The sequence below is a fragment of the Spodoptera frugiperda genome, chromosome 19 (genome assembly GCF_023101765.2).
Source record: "Spodoptera frugiperda isolate SF20-4 chromosome 19, AGI-APGP_CSIRO_Sfru_2.0, whole genome shotgun sequence".
Taxonomy (NCBI): domain Eukaryota; kingdom Metazoa; phylum Arthropoda; class Insecta; order Lepidoptera; family Noctuidae; genus Spodoptera; species Spodoptera frugiperda.
The window spans coordinates 5,285,678-5,306,611 of record NC_064230.1 but is presented as its reverse complement, the minus strand read 5'-3'; the positions used below and the strand labels follow the sequence as shown (position 1 = coordinate 5,306,611).

General features: G+C 38.7%; 1 protein-coding gene across 3 annotated transcripts in view; it reads right to left on the bottom strand.

The window, feature by feature from the left end:
• The window catches only part of LOC118280965 (uncharacterized), a 55,741-nt gene extending 35,042 nt beyond the window's left edge, over positions 1-20,699 (bottom strand). For all 3 annotated transcript variants that reach the window (XM_050701002.1, XM_050701003.1, XM_050701004.1), the window contains exon 1: positions 20,197-20,699. In XM_050701002.1, coding sequence (XP_050556959.1) covers positions 20,197-20,398 — 202 coding nt within the window. In that variant the 5' untranslated portion in view covers positions 20,399-20,699. The remainder of the gene's footprint in view (positions 1-20,196) is intronic.
• Between the last annotated feature and the right edge of the window lie 235 nt (positions 20,700-20,934).

Genomic DNA, 20,934 nt, shown 5'->3' with positions numbered 1-20,934 from the left:
ACTATTGGAACAGCGCCAAACTCGGTTACCGGCCCCTTCTCACGAATCATAAGCTTTACTGGGATGGTAAATAAACATGGTGTTATGGCTGGAAAATATCTAGGTGGTAAACAGAAGTATTTGTTTTTTGTTGCATTGAGTACACAGAGCATCTGATGGTGAGCAATTGAGATCACCCATGAAAGGAGATTAGTATCTCCTTTTTTTTTGAGGGGGGAAAATCATCCAATGACTTCTCCCGCCTTGGACGAGGCGAGAGGGAGTGTCAGACTCTTACTGACTAAAAACCACCCCGTTTCTTCTCCTGCTTTTCGAGCCGGTAATCCCGCTATGTAGTCCGCAGCTCCGGAATTAGTATTTCCTGCGTAGATAGGGATTTTAGGGATCAAGGTGATTTGGAATAGAGTATATGATTAATTTTAATTTTAATGTCCGTACTTGTACATTATTTTAAAATATTAAACGCGAATTTTTATTTTCTTTCGGAAACAATTACTTTCGAAGATGTATCGATTTCAAATATCGCGTGACATACATAAGTGACGTCAAATCGGCTAAATACATTTTATACGTAGCAATGACGTTTTTACCCGACTGCGCCAGAAGGAGGGTTATTGCTCTCCACTCCTATGGTAAATAAACATGGCGTTATGGCTGGAAAATATCTTGGTGGTGGTAAACAGAAGTATTTGTTTTTTTGTTGCATTGAGTAAACAGAGCAACTGATGGTGAGCGAGATCACCCACGAAAGGAGATATTAGGGCAGTGCAATTTTAGAGGGTAGATGACTAACTAATTTTTATTTTAATGTCCGTTCTGTAGATTATTTTTAAATATTACACACGTATTTTTTATTTTCTTACGGAAATGAATACTTTCGAAGATCTATTGATTTGAAATATCGTGTGACGTTACTTCTACGTACGTTTTATACGTAGAAATGACGTTTTTGCTCCCACTTCTAGACTTTGATTCGTTTTATCTAAGCATTGTTAATTTATACGAAAAAAATATTTTTTTCATTACCTAACTGATGGACTAAATCGATTTTAAATTTGCACACCCCATCATTTTTTTCTGGGGTAGCTGGCAACAAGCAAACCAGTCACCTGATGGTAATCGATCAGTGCCGCCTATGAACACCAGAGGAGTCACAGGTGCGTTGCCGGTCTTTTAAAAAGGAGTATGCGCTTTTCTTAAAGGTTTGAAGGTCAACACATACATTTAAAATCGACTTGTTATAATAATATAGATAAAGCAAAATCACGACCAAAACATTCCATTCACCGTTTAATCCCCATAGAAGTACGCATAAGTGGCCATAACACCCACATTTCTCAATAAATTTTAGGGAAATTATCACTAAATTGGAGTCTGGTGTAATTATCTATAGTTATGTACACCTCACGTGCGGTGGGTGTGAAGATAGCAATGTATGCTAGTAGTAGGAGAAGGAACCGGGTTGGTTTTTAGTCATTTCACAATAAATTTTGGTGAAATCTATACTAATACTATAAAGCTGAAGAGTTGGTTTGTTTGTTTGAACGCGCTAATCTCCAGAACTACTGTTCCGATTTGAATAATTATTTTTGTGTTGAATAGAGCATTTATCGAGGAAGGCTATAGGCTATAAAACATCACGCTATGACCAATAGGAGCCAAGCAGAGCGGGTGAAACCGCGCGGAAGTAGCTAGTTATCACTAAATTGGATACTAGGTAATTATCTGTATAGTTCTGTACACCTCACGTGTCTTGTGGGTGTGAAGATAGCAATGAATGCTAGTTATGAGAGATCTGGCAAGGGATATGGCACATCGCCATCAGGTGAGCTTGAGACGGAGCGTATTGACTCACTGCAGACGAAGGAATATTACAATGAATTCGCGATCATTTTAGCTGTGTATGGAGTATTGAGGAAGTTATCTGTCTTATTGCAATGTATGCGTGTTTTTTAATAAAGTTAACCCACTTTAGGATTTTCCCCTGTGGCGTGGGTGCGTTTACAAACATACAAATTCACATACACATGACACACAGACCCGAAACAACAATTTGTGGATCACACAAAGAGTTGCTCCGTGCGGGACGAACCTTCTACACGATGCGCGGCAGCCGATTGATTAGCCACTGCACCAACCAGTCTGCAGTGCAGTCTGAATGGTATGGAAGAAATGGAAACTCATTGTTTGCTAATCAAATCAATATATTTGTTAGACTATAAGACAGTGATGGCAGTTATTTTGCTTAAAATGGTGATGCGGTCTAAGATTTTATTAGAATGACTTCTTCATTGGGTTTATTTTCCTCCTCCTCCTCCTTATTTAACCGCGCAAAATGAACCCTTATATTCTTCCCAATAGCACATTAACTCGCCAAACTTCTACCGAATCCGTCTACCCGTACGCTAAAAATATCATACAACTATGACTAACAGACTAAAATAGTTCACTAAGTATAAATATTTCTGTGAATCGATGAATAATGAACATAACATTACGCTGTTATTCTGTGGAAGGCCAGACAGGGAGTCGCACGTCTCATTCTGTTTACGAACCTGTGTATATGTTTATATGACCTTCAAGGTGTCCATAGGCGGTGCTTATCATTTAGCGTCAGGTGATGTGTCTTCAGTCTTTTGATTTATAGCACAAAGAAAAAGATATTGTGAATCTCAATCAGACCAAAGGGGCAGTTTTGTAGTAAATGAATTCTACATGGAGTGTAATCTTGATCTTTACCGGAGACTATCCAGAAAAATAATCTAGGAGTTTCGTGTGAATAGGTTGCTTATATGCAAGTGTGCTCCATCGTAGACCGCATTCCGGGGCTGCAGACTATCTAGCGGGCTTACCGGGGCTCCGGCTCGAAAATCAGGAGTACGGGTAGACGGATTCGGTTGAAGTTTGGCGAGTTAATGTGCTCTTGGGAAGAATATAAGGGTTCAATTTGGGCGGTTAAATAAATAGAGAAATGAATAATAAGAAGGGTGTAGGTTAGTTATTGTAATAATGATTTGGGGTTTTTAAAGGTTCCATAAGAAAGAAAAAACATTTATTTGGTACATCAACACCAGGCACAAACAGTACACGCGACATGAAATAAAATAAAAAAAATAAACAAAAAATAAAATGTGGGTGGAGCGAGAAGGAGTGTCAGACTCTTACAGACTAAACACCACCCCGTTGCAACTCCTGTTTTGAGCTCTAGAATCCCGGTAACTCTCGCAGTTGTGCTGCTCATGAATATGAGCCTCTAGCATGGCTTGAAACTAGTCGAGTTCCTCGTCAAACAGTTACGTGAGTAAGCCGATAACATAATAAATAATAGTTAGTCCTATTATAAGTTATTGTAAAAATACAAAGTTAGATGTACATAACTACTTCAACTCGCGCCGCGGTCGTAATAATTTACCAACTACAAATGAACTACAATTGTACTCTATAAATTAACCACATACTAATGCGAGTAATAACTCACATAGTGACAGCATTTTAACACAGTAAAATACAATTACAACGTAAAATACATATACTGGCTTCTACCAGTGGGATCATTCACTTTTCCATGGGATTTTTTTTAAAGGGAAAGTCATCCAATGACTTCCCTCGTTTTGGGCGAGGCGAGAGGGAGTCTTATTAAAAACCACCCCGTTCCTACTCCTGCTTTTCGAGTCGTAGACCCGGTCAACCCGCTAGGTAGACCGCAGCTCCAAATGCGTTTCCGTGGGATACAAAGTAGCCTGTGTTAACTATTGCAGTCCATAATCTACCCCTGTTTCAAATTTCATCCCGTTCCTTTCAACCGTTTTTAACCCCAACGCAAAGAGATTTATTTATTTATGTTATTAACTTACAAATTCACTCACAAAATTCAAATCAAATTAAATCACTTTAATGCATCCATAGTGTCCAGTGTTGTCTACAATTTTAATACAGTAATATGTCCCAACTATGGGATCTATTGGGCACCGCAAATAAAAGTATTTAACACATTGAACGCCGTGGTGGTCACCGGTGACCGACGTTAGCGGAGGATTTGTCTTCAACAGTTTTCTATTGGCAGTCAAAGACTTAATCTACTAAACATTTTTCCCTATAAAAACCCTGTATATGGGAATAGGGCTCACCAACTATTACATGGAACTTACAATATTAATAGTGAAAAGTGGGTGTACATTATGTGCACATCCGCCTATATCTTCGAGGATTAAAGGCGTAACGATGTAAAGTAATAAATTTTCACACTTAAAATATTACTAAGATGCTAGATACCACGGCTCGTTTGAAACGATTGCATCAGATCTCTGAACGGCTTACTATCAGATCATAGGTTGCCATCTCCACAGCCAAAACATTTGCCAAACGCGGGGGTAATGGCCTCATTTCGGCAAGGCTAGGCATTAGGGATAATGTTTTAAAAAGAAATATTTTTACACTGGCTTCTGATTTTTATATAGACGAGAAGTATACGAGTATGTGTTATTTCAAACCTATCTCTTTGCTATGTTTTAATTAAAATCAGTTTTGTAGTTTTTGTGTGAAAGAGCGATAAATATAGGTATAGGCCCAAATCCCCTTCCCAATCTGAATTTGTTTTGGTATAAGCCAGTAAACGATCAGACGTATCACCTAATGTTAAGCAATCGCCGCCGCCCATTGATATCCGAAACACCAGAGGCGTTATAAGTGCGTTGCCGGCCCTTTGGGGGTTAGGAATTTAAGGGTTGTTGGGGGAATCGGGGATCGGGATAATTGGGTAGGGGCGCACCTCACTCACACAATGAAACACAACGCAAGCGTTGTTTCACGTCGGTTTTCTGTGAGGCAAATTGCATAAATTTGACCAACAGTTGTTTAGGCATATCTAAGTAGTACATACAGTACGTCACACGTATTTATAATACTCCACCTCACGGAAATCTCCACTCGCCTCACGCATTGAAAAACAAAAGGATAATTAAAAAAGATAAATGATGGAAATTAACAAAAAAAATATCGCGTATAGTTGCGCCGACGCCGCGCCGTCTACTGTCCACGTCACGCACACACGTATAGAGATAGCCAATCACTCACGCGCACAGACACAAAATATAGATAACGACAGAAGGTACACTTTTGGTTTTTCTTATTAGAAAATAAGTGGCCCGGTAAACTCTGTACCGCCTCAAACACATCTTTCTCACTTTTTAGACCCTGGACTACTTACCTATTAGGTACCTTCACAAATAATTCAAGACCAAAATTAGCCAAATCGGTCCTGATAAGTAACCTATTCGCTCAAGGTTTGAAGACACGCAAATTAAACCCTTCAGGGAACACAGGCGAGGTATTTTACTCTTAAGCCTCTCTAAAGATGATTTAAGGAATGGCGAATACCCTTTTTCATCAGGGGGGAAATCATCCAATGACTTCTCACGCCTTGGGCGAAGCGAGAGGGAGTGTCAGACTCTTACTGACTAAACACCACCCCGTTCCTACTCCTGCTCTTCGAGCCGGAGCCCCGGTAAACCCACTAAGTAATCCGCAGCTCCAGATCACTGTGAATACTCTAATATTTAATTTTTAATCGTGGTCCCACGTTGCGTGTTAATGGAAGCAAATACGTTATTTCTACGTACAAAACGTACCAAGAAGTGACGTCACGCGATATTTCAAATCAATATGTCTTCGAAAGTATTTGTATCCGTAAGAAAATAAAAAATACGTGTTTAGAAAAATCTAAAAGATGGACATTAAAATGAAAATTAGTCATCTACCCTATTCATGTGATAGTGTCCCTTCTTAATCCTCTTCATAATGATCTATATTACAAATGTAGAAGTGTAGGACTACATAAATCATACAAGTACTTTAGATCATACATCAGTTGACATCATACAAGCGAATTACTAATTACACCTATTACAAAATGCGTTACTAACATACTACATTACATATACTTGCTGCTATATTTTAAGCGTAGGAGAGCCATGCTTCGGCACGAATGGGCCGGCTTGACCGAAGTGATACCACGGCTCAACGAAAACCGACGTGAAACAACACTTACGTTGTGTTTCGTTGTCTAAGTGGGGTTACCGGAGGCCCAGTTACCTGCCTTCCCAATCCCTAATACCTCAATATCCCTTAAAATCCTGGATAGTATAAAATACCGACAAAAAGATTACATATTTGACAAACACCGAGCAGTTCTGTTCTCTGATAAATCTGAACCTTTTAAACTGTAATCATTACGACGAGATTATGGCAAACCCTCTTGCACATACAATCACACATCAACAGCCTGTAAGTGGTCACTGCTAACCAAAGGCGCCTCCTAAGGATAAGGTTTAAGCATTTAATCACCAAGCTTGCTCAATAGGGGTGTGCGATTTCAAACTTATAATTTCTAATTATAAGTATATAATTTGAAAACCAAGACAAATCGGTTAAATTAAAAAAAAAAATCACGCACAAACATAACATATAGTACAGATCAAACTGAGAACCTCCCATTTTTGAAAATCGGTTAAAAACGCTAGTTTATAGAAGAAGAGGCATTCGCAACCCCAAAGCAGTCGTCAAATGCGATGCCGGTGCATTAAAGAAAAAGAACTCCACTCTTTTCTTGCTAACATCATATGTAGGTAACTAATTACTTTAGATCATGCCATTCATTTATTGCCCCCCCTCCCCCCACAACCGCGTTCTCCGTTCCAATTAATCAGCGTCGTGACATTTATTTCTAGGAAGCTACACGTTATTGTTGTCATTAGATGATAATTGTAATGGGTTGGGGACATGTAACATTCAATATTATGGTTTTTTTTTTTAATGATACACTCATTATAGTCACGCCTTTTATCCCCATAGGGATCGGCAGAGATGCACATTATATGTGGTATAAGCAGGTAAATGAGCAAGCGGATCACTTGATGGTAAGCAATCGCCGCCGCCCATGGACACCCAAAACACCAAAGGCGACAAATGCGATGCTGGCCTTTTGGGGGTTAGTAATTAAATAGTTGGGAAGATTGGAAATGGGGTAATTGGACCTCCAGTAACCTCATTCACACAACGCAAGCGTTGTTTCAAGTCGGATTTTTGTAAGGCCGTGGTATAACTCCGATCGAGCCGGCCCATTTGTGTCAAAACATAGCTCTCCTACACTTAAAACTATTGAAACCTTGAAAAAACTATACAATCGGAGAAATAGATAAAAAATATTTCAGTGATGAAAACTACATACCTGATAAATATCAGTTTACATTAATGACATTGACACATATTATATACAGATAGGTAATATTTTGTAAATTAATATTATTATATGTTACTAGCGACCCGCCCCAGCTTCGCATGGGGGAAATAATGATATATTTATTATACATGTATTATACATATAAACCTTCCTCTTGAATCACTCTATTTATTAAAAAAACCGCATCAAAATCCGTTGCGTAGTTTTAAAGATTTAAGCGTACAAAGGGACATAGGGACAGAGGAAGCGACTTTGTTTTACACTACGTAGTGACTAGTGTCCCGCCCCAGCTTCGCATGGGAGCAATGGTGATACGCACGTATTATACATATAACCATTCCTCTTGAATCACTATATCTATTAAAAATAACCGCATCAAAATCCGTTGCATAGTTTTAAATTGTAAAAAATGTAGATTTAAGCATACAAAGGGACATAGGGAGAGAGAAAGCGACTTTGTTTTATACTATGTAGTGTTCAGTTCAAGCAATGTAACTGCGTTATCGAGTCACGCGAGTTTTATTAGATAGGTATTTATGCTACAAATATTACTACCTACTATGTGTTTACTATCACTGTAAACAAAGTATCCTCTTTCCTAAACTGCTGAGTAAGGAGTGTCGAGTACTATACTGTTAGTACGAGTTTGCTTTACGTTTAACGAAATCGAAACGGGAAATCATTTATTCGAGCCGGCCAATCAGAGCGCCGAACGCGCTCTCGTTTCGTACTGATTCGGTCGGGTCGAATGAACCAACCAATCAGATAGCCGAACACCGTAATGTTTCGATCGTGTTAAACGTAAAACAAATTCGTATTAGGCCGTCTAATACTGGATCGAGTGAAGTAAGCGTTATTATAATTATCAATTTTCTTGTTGGTATTTTTTTTACGATTTGATCTTGTTTTTTTATGGCAAAGGCAATATATGTTTAGCAGCCAGCAGAAAGGGGGTAGTTGGGCCTCTGGTAACCTTGCTCACACAACGAAACACAAAGCAAGCGTTGTTTCACGTCAGTTTTCTGTAGCTTTCCCACACTAAGTAATCATTAAATGTCTCTGAGTGCGGCAGTCCGCATAAACATAAACTATTCTTTAGTAACGATAGTTGCTAAGGACTGGCTTAAGTAACCATTAAATGACTCTGAGTGTGGCAGTTAAACTCCCGTTGTTCTGGGTCTGAGTGTAAAAAATCCCAAAATTAAAGCGAAGAAACACCAGAACGCACGTACAAAAGCAAGAAGGCAGAATCTCATAATGTAAATCTAAAAATAGAGATATGATACAAACCCGGTATTTTCCAATGTTTTTGTTTCCACAGTCAATCGTCCACTTGGCACGGAACGGACACAGGCCATAGTGATTGTTCTCAAACACGACAAGGGAATTGGACTAAAGATTGTGGATTTTCAGGTAAGCGTCCACAGGCCCGCATCGTACGCATTCAGTATGACGTCAGCAGTACGCATCGCATGTAGGCATTGCTGATGATGCGGTGCGTACGATGCGTATGCGTATCTAGTTTCTATACAAGACAAACTAAAATCCGTTGCGTGCGATGCGTACGATGCGGGTCTGTGGACGGAGAGGAGTATTTTTTTAAAGTGTCGTGTGCATGGATGCATTTCCAAACATACAATTTCACATACACATGACACCCAAACCCGAAACAACAATTTGTGGATCGCAAAGAGCTGCTCGTTGCGGGAATCGAACCACCGCGACAATAGTTCAGTCAATTTGAGAACTAGTAATAAGGGAGGGACGATTGGGCTTCCGGTAAACTCACTTACATGATGAAACACAACGCAATCGTTGTTTCACGCTGGTTTTCTGTAAACCCGTGGTATCACGCCGGTCGAGCCAGCCAGTTCGTGCCGAACCATGTCTCTCCTACACTTATTGTAAGAGACTACCTACTAACAGAGTGAGATTACAGGAGGCCCAGTCTTCTCCATAAAAATATCGATAAAATCTTCACACCACCGCTTCCCCACTTAATCATCCCATCATTAATCATTAAACCTCTCAATAACCTACATTTAATAATATTATATCAAAAATATAACTTTAAAAAATAGACATCTAAAATTGTCAATCCGATATACTAACTACAATCTAATTTTATATCGATAAGAACGATAAAACATAATAAAATATGTTATTTATTGATTATAATGATCTTGTTTATGAATGAATATAGTATAAACAACATATAATATTGATATAAATTGTATGTCATGATTACCTATATGAGCAGATGTATGAATGTGATGGAAGCGAAAGAGGTAGGATTGTAGTAGGTGCACGAGTATGCGGACGGTGAACAAGGATAGCTTGCTGCACGACCAGAACCAGACCCGCGTTCAAAAAGCCATCACACCACCATAGATGGGACCTGGTAGGGCTGATGTCTGATACGGAGCCGCGGAAGACCTAACGGATTCCATGGGCTACGGCTCGTAGAGCAAAATTAGGAACGGGGTGATATTTTGTCAGTTAGATTCTGACACTCCTTTCGCCTCACCAAAGAAGTCCCCCCTCAAAAAAAGAATTATAGCTAATAGGTGATGCTCTGTAGTTTATCTACCTAGGACAATGGTCTATATGATTGGCAGGAGAGTTGAAGATAGCAATCTTAAAGGTTCAGGTTTATCAGAGAGCGCTACTGCCCGGTTTCTAGCAAATAATTTCATTTAAGTAAATCAAGACTGCCTCGTTGGTCGAGTGGTTGCAAGTGCGACTGCCGAACAAGGGGTCTCGGGTTCGATTCCCGGGTCGGGCAAAGTATTATTGGGCTTTTTTCGGATTTACGAAAAAAATCTCGGTAGTAGCACGGAGTCTGGAATTGTGCCCGGGATATGGTAATAGGCTCACCCCCTATTACATGGGACTTATAACACAAATGGTGAAAAGTGGGTGTACATTGCATAGCGGCATTACGTGCCGTAATGTGCACCTCTGCCTACCCTTTCGGGGATAAAAGGCGTGACGTTGTGTGTGTGTTGTGTGTAAATCAAGTGAAGTGCGTTTAGCCTATCAAGAGACTACACAGTTATGAAACAAAAACCATGTGTTCATCAATTTATTCGTCGTATAGTTACTTTTTTTTTTTTGACGGGCGGAAATCATCCAATGACTTCTCTCGCCTTAGGTGAGGCGAGAGGGAGTGTCAGACTCTTACTAACTAAAAACCACCCCGTTCCTACTCCTGCTTTTCGAACCGGAGCCCGGTAAACCCGCGAGGTAGTCCGCAGCTCCGGATTCGTCGTATACTACAAGCAGAACAAGAAAAAAACACGTATAGGCTGATTTTATTTAAAGCCATAGTTCAGCTTCTTTATAAAAAAAAAAAACACAAGTCGAGTCGACACACTTGCCAAAAAATTGTTCTGGCAACGTGAATTATAATTCAACATCGAATTAATTCTAACCGTTCCCTTAGTACGAGTTTGCTTTACGTTCAACGAAAACGAAACGAGAGCGCATTCGGCGTTTATCAGACCTCTACAACCAGCAAAAGGAAGAACCTCATAACTGCCACATTTTTGGTGAAAGACGCGACGATATTCGAAGCTTTGTATGAAAACCAGTATTATGAACCAAATGCAATTTAACCCTGATCTAGACTAGTAGAGTAGAAAACTAAATTAGGTACATAGGTATAAGGGGTTGACGTGAATTTTGATAATTTTATCGTCAGAGTCATCACCAAACATTGAGTTTTTTACTCTCTATATAGAAAACCACCTTTTTTGAGACGGGAAAATAATCCTATGACTTTTCCCGCTTTGGGGGAGGCGAGGAGTGTCAGACTTTTACTGACTAAAAACCACAACTAGGTACTTTTCGAAGGGGAATTCTGGTAACCCACTGGGCAGTCAGCTGCTCCGGATAGACACGCCCTATACTTATGGTTAGAGGCATGGGGGATAAATACTGCTTGATTGCCTGACTGCAGGCTACGGAACTACCGGAGCTGCGGACAACGTAAAAGGTTACCCGGGCTCCGGCTCAAAGCAGGAGAAGGAACGGGGTGGTTTTTAGTCAGTAAGAGTCTGACACTCCCTCTCGCCTCGCCCAAGACGAAAGAAGTCATTGGATGATTTTCCCTCGTCAAAAAAAAAAGCTACCGAACTATTACTACTTTTAATAATTATATTGACTGTGATTAAAGGACTTGAATCTCATGACAAAGTACCTATGTATGTAACATAACAAAAACAATGTAAGTACCAACATACATATAAAAAACAACATCCAAATATACATATACAATGCATCGGCCATTGCCCATTGCGTTCGACACTCTTATAATACGTAAGCGATCTACGTCTAAAATAAATCCAATCGTTGATTGACGAGACATCTCAGTACATAGCGTTGGTATATTATGTATATGTTTCACATAAAACAATGCAAGTTTGACTGTTCCGTTGGTCGAGTGCTTGCAAGTGCGGACTGCTATGCAAGGAGTCTCGGGGTAGGTTTGCTGTGCTTTTTTCTTAGAAAATTGCTCAGTAGTAACTAGTAGCACGGAGTCTAGAAATGTGTCCGGAATATGGCTCACCCCCTGTTAAATTTTTTTTTATGGAATAGGTGGCAAACCATCAGACGAGTCACTTGATAGTAAGCGATTAGCGCCGCCCATGGACACCCGCAACACCAGGGGAGTCACAGAACATGACACTTACATGGCACATACATGGCACTTAGATTATAACACAAATGGTGAAAAGTGGGTATACATTCAGCAGTAGCTACTTATAGGCTGTTGATGTTATGTGAACAATGAATTAAGAAACTAATAAATAACTAGGAATAACTAGGAAACGTAAAACAAACTCATCCTAAACCCTCTATTCCAAATTTCATCTTCCTTCCCTTTAGTCGTTTAGAACGTGGTTAACATACAGACAAATATAAACTTTCACACTTGTTAGTAAGATAATATTTAAGTTTCATATTACCACTTTACCAGTTAAGTACATGTCCATATCAGTATACAACCATAATAAAGAAACTTTTTGCAAGTCTTGCACTGTTTACATTGTCAATGCTGACTTCTGAAATATTACACTGAAGCGCTATTAGTTATATACTTCGCAACATATATATACGGCTACACAATACTATACAAGACCATACCTTTGTAATAACTATCGTAAGACATACTAAAATACCTAAGGCACGAATGGGCCGACTCGACCGGAGTGACGACCTCACAGAAAATTGACGTGAAACAACGCTTACGTTGTGTGTCGTTGCGTGAATGCGGTTTACCGTAGGCCCAATTAACACCCTTCCCAATCCCCGATTCTCCAACAACCCTTAAATTCCTAAAACCCCAAAAAAGCCGGCAACGCACTTGTAACGCCTCTGGGTATTTCAAATGTCCATGGGCGGCGGCGATTGCTTACCATCAAATGATCCGTCTTGTTTACCGGTTTATTAATATTACTTGAAATACCAAAAACGTTACAAGTGCGTTACCGGCCTTTTAGGAGTTTGGAATTTAAGGGTTGTTAGGCATTCGGGGATTGGGAAGATTGGGAAAGGGATTGGGAAGATTGGGAGTAATTGGACCCCCGGTAATCTCAATCACACAACACGAAACACAACGCAAGCATTGTTTCACGTCGGTTTTCTGCTCGGCCGTGGTATCACTTCGGTCGCGCCAGCCCATTAGTGCCGAAGCATGACTCTGATGATTATAATGGACATGTGATTTTTATAAATATAGCTAGAATCCATAATGATGTCAGAGTGTATGACTAAAATATATGTTTTAGGATAAAGGAAGTCAACGAATGACTAAGTTAAATGAGATCATTAAGTTGTTTTTTTTTTTTCTTATACATATTAGCACTGCACCGCGGTTTTTCCTGGTTTTCATCTGTTCAACACACATTGCACATGTGGCACCAATACTTTTTTTTGAAGGGGTCAAATCATCCAATGTCTTAGCCTTAGGTCTTATTTGTCCTGTACATAATGTGTTGAACTATTGAGCATTCAATGTTTTGATAGCTACATTGATTGGACAAATAGGAACCTTTTTTGAGAGGGGAAATCATCCGGTAATTTCTTCCTTTGATAAGGCGAGAAGAAGTGTCAGACTCTTAATAATTGTAACTCAATCGGAGTGTCAATCTTTACTAGTTAATCGCGTAATCGCGTTAAACAAAAAACAAACTCGTACTAAGCCCTCTGATACTGGCAAACCATCCTCGCACTTGCGGTAACCGGAGATCGTTTCGCGACTGGGGCGTGAGAAGTATCGTTCCCTCACGCGCCCCGCCTCCTCCTTAGCTACCATGACTACTTCGCAAAAAGACAGCAGCCCAATTCCCCTTTGGGAATCGAAACCCCTTGCTCTAAACTACAGTACTCTCAACGGATCTTGGCAGGTCTGAACTACGTGCAGAAGGCTGCGCAATAAGTGTAAAGGGTCAATTGTATTTAGAAATGGTCAATCTCTAGCCTAGATCGCCGCCCCCCGCACCTCGCCTCATGCCACCATTTGGTTCTAAAAAAGACTTATTGCGCAGCCTTCTGCACGTAGTTCAGACCTGCCAAGATCCGTTGAGAGTACTGTACAGATAGTTTAACGACTACTCTACCAACAAAACATCTAGCATCTAGACTTCAAGACATGGGTAATTCAGGTTTTCCTGAATTAGTGACAACCTTGCCACTGCCGCATTCCTAACATCATCATAACACACACTACACTGTCTTAATAGATACACATTACACATTGTTGTATAATCACAATCTTCCTGTCCTTATTCTGAGTATTTTTTATTGGATAGGACAATGTTTAACAAATTGAACGCCGTGGTGGTCACCGGTGACCGACGTTAGCGGAGGATTTGCCTTCAACAGTTTTCTATTGGCAGTCAAAGACTTAATAGGGATCATGACGGGGTATGAAAATTAAAAATTGAGTCCGTCAATTAGGTAATGATAATATTGGACACGTATTTTCGTGAACGAATCGAAGTTTAGGAGTGGGAGGATAACGTCATTTCTACGTATAAAACGCACTTAGAAGTGACGTCCCGCGATATTTAAAATCGATATATCTTCGAAGGTATTTGTATCCGTAAGAAAATAAAAAATATTTATTATGCAACGTCACGCCTTTTATCCCCGAAGGGGTAGGAGAGGTGCTCATTACGACACGTAAAATAAAAAATACGTATCTAATATTTTAAAACAATCTACAAGATGGGCATTAAAATAAAATTATCATAGTCATTGGATGATTTCTCCCCTTCAAAAGAAACCCCCTAAATACTATTGTAGCTTGATATCACGCTCATATAATAACAAGCTCATGAAGGAACCTTGATATGCCTGTCAGCTGTTCGTACTGATACAACAAACACACGCGCACAACATTTTTGTAATCTCTATTAACAATAGATAAAGATATTAGGTACGTAAGGTACATTTCGGTTTACCATTTTATTCATAGGAGTATCGGAATTTTGAAAACCAGCGTGAGACAACGCTTGCTTTTTGTTTCAACCGCTTTTTTTATGATATAAGTCGGTAAAAGAGGAGACGGATCATCTGGTGATAAGCAATCGCCGCCACCCTTGGACACCCGAAACACCAGAAGCGTTTTAAGTGCATCGCCTCGCCGGCCTTTGGAGATTTTAAGGTTGTTGGGGAACCGGGGAATTGGAAAGGGTGTGTGCCTCTGGTAACCTCACTTACACAATGCAAGCGTTGTTTCACGTCGGTTTTCTGTGAGGCCGTGGTATCACTCCGGTCGAGCCGACCCTGCATGGCTCTCCCACACTTTACCTCACCAAATACTCTAAATAACCACACCTACCATGTACCACAAGCGCCTACTTATTGTAATAATTAAACGCTATCGTTTATTAGATTCGAACACAACAACGGCTGAACGGAATTCAATGCAATTTAGCTATTAGGATAGCTCATGACCTAGATAATTAAAACACGCAATGGAATCACATGATTTACTAGTTGGCTAGTTAAGTTAATGTACAATGTAGTTAAATAAAATTTAATTTATGAATCATTATTAGTTACTGGTATTATCATGGTAAGCAATGAAGTCGAAAATCGATAAAGTAGACTGAAAATTATTCGGAGCTGCGGACTACCTAGTGGGTTGACCGGAGTTCCGGTTCGAAAAGCAGGAATGGGAAGGGGGTGATGTTTAGTCAGAGTCTGACACTCCCTCTCGCCTCGTCCAAGGCGCGAGAAGTCATTGAATGATTTTGCCCCCTCAAAAAGCAGTTCCTACTCCTGCAAACTGGAGCCCCGCCGTAGTCCGCAGCTACGAAACAGGCATCAGTCCTACTAGACCCCATCTGTGTTGGTCTGATGGCTCTTTGAAGCGCACGCTAAACGCTACGCTTCGTTCGCACGGTTCTGGTTCTGGTCGGGCGGCCTGTTACCCTTGCTCGCCATCCGAAGACTTTTACGGTGGCCGGAGATCGTCGCGCGATTCCCGACACCCGGAGTAGAAGTATGCATGGAGCAGGCCTAACTAAAGGACTCGGTGTCCCTTATAGGTAGGTGCTGAGGCCGGCCACCATGGTGGTATAAGTAAGGTAAAAATCCCACACTCCCTAAGCTTTTCTCCCAAAAAAGCTAGGCGCCTTTTGAATGATTCCCCTGATGTCATAAAAAAAACCGGCCAAGTGCGAGTCGGACTCGCTCATGAAGGGTTCCGTAACAGCAAGTAGATGACGAATCTATAAGGGTTCCGTTTTTTGCCATTTGGCTACGGAACCCTAAAAAGGGGGTTTAACAGAAAATATAATTTTATTTATTAATTTGTTTTGATTATCAATATCCTTATTAGTTATGTACATAACTATTATGTATTACAATAATAGGGAAGTAGGTAAATTCAATTAAATTAAACAAACATAGCATTTACCTTACCTTAACCGTGACCCATAATATATTTTTTATTTCATAACGATTACGACATTCGTTGTTTTATTTACATACATACAAGGGTTCGATTCCCGGGTGGGGCAAAGTAATGCTGGGCTTTTTTCGGTTGTTCGAAAATTTTTCGGTATTAGCACGGAGTCTTTTGCCAAATCATCCAATGACTTCCGCCTTGAACCAGGCGAGAGGGAGTATCAGACTCTTACTGACTAAAACACACCCGGCTTCTACTCCGCTTTTCGAGCCGGTAAACCCGCTAGGTAGTCCGCAGCTCCGGAGTAGCGCAGTGTCTAGAATTGTGTCCAGTATATGGCAATAGGCTCACCCCCTATTACATGGGACTTTTAACACAAATTGTGAAAAGGGAGTGTACATTGTACAGCGGCATTACGTGCCGTAATGTGCATATCTACCTACCTATTCGGGGATAAAAGCCGTGACAATACGACAACGACCTACGACCTTCCTCAACAAACTTTTAGGTAGGGGCAAACAACAGAATGTAAACTGAAAATTGATATGTAGGTACTTTTCTGAAAACAATTATTCATCATTTCGTTCTAAATTGGATAAGATATTGATGATTAATTTTTATTTTAATGACCGTCTTGTAGATTATTTTATGAGAACCTCCTCCTTTTCGGGAAGTCGGTTAAAAATAATAGACACGTATTTTTTTTAATTTCTTAAAATATCGCGTGACGTCGTTTTTAGACACATTTTATACGTAGTAATTTACGTATTTGATTACGTATTTGATCCCACTCCAAAAGTTTGATTCCTTTTATCTAAGTATTGTTACCTTATATGACAAAATAAAAAGAAATCGTATCTAATATTATTTCATTACCTAACTGACGGACTAAATAGATTTTTAAGTTTCATACCCCGTCATCATCCCTATTACTTTCTTGTTTATTATTTTTTTAATGAATATGTTGCAGCATAAAGGCTTATGCATTATAATGTTCTTAAGCAAAAATCTAATCAAAAACTGTTCAGCAGTTTTTAAGCGTTTTGCTCTCAGACGAACTGAGAACTATACAACATGAGGACTTTGTATTATCTTGTGGCGACACATGACAAGTGACAGATGACAGAAGTCGCACATAGACGATCGACGAGCAAATCAACGGACGACGTCATAAACCCTACATCGTTCATATGAAGTTTACATGCAAATAAACATGGATAAAAAATCCCAACGAACAACAGTTGGGCGGAAAGCCCGCCAGACACAATCACCTCGCTTGGTCGGAGGATACTGCTTTACTTAGGGAACTTCACTCACTATTCTCGAGAAATTATTCGTATATGCAGTATTTTATATTGTTTATGAATATAGAATTTCAAAGTAACTAACTACTCAGTGTAAAAACACTTGAGTTTTCATTCAAGGAGTTTTAAAAACAATACTAGTTGTTACATCCAGCTTTGAACAAGGTTTCAAAGAATTTAAGCCTGTGTCACTCTCTAGCCTCTTTACTCCAGACATATCACATTGTTCTCAGATAATTGAACCAACAAAACAATGTCACCAAGTATTGTATTGTGAATCTGATTGAAAAAGAGTAACCTATGGAGTTTCTAGCTCATTCTTCTCCATAGGAATCTACACTTTGGAAGGGGCAAATAGAGCAACTAGAGGATTGACCAACAGACAGACATTTTGTTTGATTTTTTATATTGTAACTAGCGACATGCCCCAGCTTCGCATGGGTGCAATGGTGATATGTTATGCATGTATAATACATTAAACTTTCCTCTTGAATCACTCTATTTATTAAAAAACCTGCATCAAAATATTTTGCGTAGTTTTAAAGATTTAAGCGTACAAAGGGACATAGGGACAGAGAAAGCGACTTTGTTTTATACTATGTAGTGATATTTACAAAAGTGCACCCTGGTATATTCAAAATAAATAATTTTGACTTTGATTAACTACAGACATAAAAAATGCTCTGTTAAGACGCAAAACACAGATAAACAAACACATATTGTTATTTATATTCTTAATAATGAAAGGTTAGGTACTAAATGTAATTCAAAGGTTACTTTGGAGTCATTATCTGGTGTTTTGATTCACATTTTTTGTAAATAAATAGGTTGAAAATGGAAATTATTACTAAACATCTGGATTACATCTTAAGGTTTTGACAGAACAACAAAAAGAGTAACCTATGGAGTTTCTTGTTTGTTCTTCTACATAGGAATCTACACTTTGGAACGAGCAAATAGAACAACTAAAGGACTGACCGACAGACAGACATTATTATATTTGCTTTCTGTTCTATTATAATTTATTTTATTTATTTTACGTTATTCCTTCTAATATAATTTAGGATGTTAAGGTGTAAGTTTATATGTAACCTATTAACAAGAAATATACAATAATTTCATTGTTATTTAATTATTTTTGGTTATTAACTCGTAGTAAGCCAAGAGGGAAAATCTACAGGAGCCACAATGAGTTTTCTATTGTGTCTCATATACAAGATGTTAAGATTTCCATTAATTTCAAAATAAAACTCATAGCTTAGCTGAGTCCATTTCCACCAGTGCTAAGCTATGTGTACTAATAAATATGATTGGTGGAAGCCAAACACATCCAAAGCAACATAGCATAGCACATTGCTGTTGAAAAAGCACCCTTAAGACTGAGAAGTAATATGACTCATAATAAATAATAAGTTTACAAATCATCTAATTTCTTTGATACTTAAACAATGAATAATTGAGACATGTAAAAGTGGTTTTAAAGTATTCTGTATGCATAAGTGGAATGGCCAGTAGATGATACAACTCCAATTGGACATTGTTGTTCAAAGGATTTTAAACTTTATATGAAGATAATGAAGTTGGAAATCTAATACAGAGGTTTGGCAGAAAGGAGTAGAAGCTAATTCAAGGGGGCTAAGGGAGTGTGTGTGTTTTCATAATTTACAGGTACTTGATATTAACAAAGCTGAATACTTTGTTTGTTTTGTGCAAATGTGCTAATCTCTGGAACTACTGGTCCGATTTGAAAAATTCTCCCTGCATTGGAAAGTACATTTGTCAAAGAAGGCTGTAGGCTATAAAACATTATGCTACGGTCAATAGGAACCGAGCTGTGGTGAAACTGTGTGATTATAGCTAGTGTCTGATAAGTTTCTGATGTATTTATTTATGAAAGGTATACCAACAGATTCTGTGTACTGGGTATTACATACAGTAATAATAAGTTCTAATAATTTCATTGATCCCAACGTATGGTAAAAGGCTCACCCCCTATTGGGTGTACGAATGTGCAGTTGCACAACTGCCTACCCCTTTGGGGATAAAAGGTGTGAGGTTGTGTGTGATTTATTTCATTGATGGTTAATTTGACATAGGTAGATAAAGTATTTTTCATTATAAAATGTTTTAATAGTTATCTTATAGTTTAGAATAGTACAAGAGGCTTCAGGCTTATAAAGAAACAATGAAACAGTAAATTAATAATAAGTAATACATCATTTTAATTTATGTTAAACTGTTTTAATGGGCTTATATTGTATGGTCATCAAGATTAAGAGTGTGTACCAAATATCAGATCAATCAGACGTGAGGAAAGGGGTTAAATTCCCATTACTACATTTGACCAAAACAAACAACCAAAAAGGTAAAGTTAAACCTTTTTTAATACAAAATTATGGTCTTTAGACCAAAACAGCTGATTCCAATGATAACTTATATGACAAAATAAACTACAAATGTAATGAAAATAACTTCAATAGTAGAGATTTTATCAGTGCCTATCTAGTTTGCCTACTTGTACATAATTATCTATAATAACCTGATTATCAGTTTGAAAACTAAATAAATACTAATTAATTATGTAAAAAAAACGTATGAATTATAAGTTTATAATACTGAACACGTTATAAAGATCCTTTACCGAGTTTTAATACCTAATATTGTGTGTAAATATGATCAAAGTAATTCAGTCGTGTTTTTCTAATGGATGACGAGTAAAGAGGTTGTCTTACCATTTTGCCAAGGGTTTTCAGGTTCAAAGTACTCCGTAACTATTAGATCCTCATCTGGAAAACGCACTGAGCGTCCACTTTTCTTTTTCTCCTCAACATCACATAGCACACTAACTTTGTTCACAGACTCTCCTAATGCAGAATTAACACTATTATCACAGTCTATCGGGCATCCCGTAGTTTTATCAGGCTCGGTAGACATATCTAGCGTGTAATCTATCACATATTATTGCAAACGAACACATTAGCGACCGCAAATGCTACATCAAAAATAAAATAATATTCAATTCAATAACACAATACTTTTAACACAATTAACTTCGAGATCGATTATTTAATATTAACAACACGAGTACCACGTTAATTCACCGGCCATTGCGTATTTTTTTTTCGCGATTCGTTATGAGTTTTTTTTCCATACAATTTTTTTTTATTGTACGTTCCGAATCAAAACATTCCGCACCTCTCATACACCGTTTGCCGCCATATTGGATTGAACGAGACAAAAGGAGAGTTTTCTTTATTGACTGGTAGAGGGCGCTAGTTGTAAGTCAGTGTTGCCATCGTGTAACGAAATGTAGTTCGATTGTTCGGCAATGTATTATAGTGCCATCTGCCGGTATGTGAGTGAATTATTTAGAAAGATTCATAAAACAGCTGCTACATAGAGGGCAGGCCTTAATATTTATTTATGAGAGTCAATTGGTTTGTGTTTTAAATCCCCTTTTTCAGTATCAA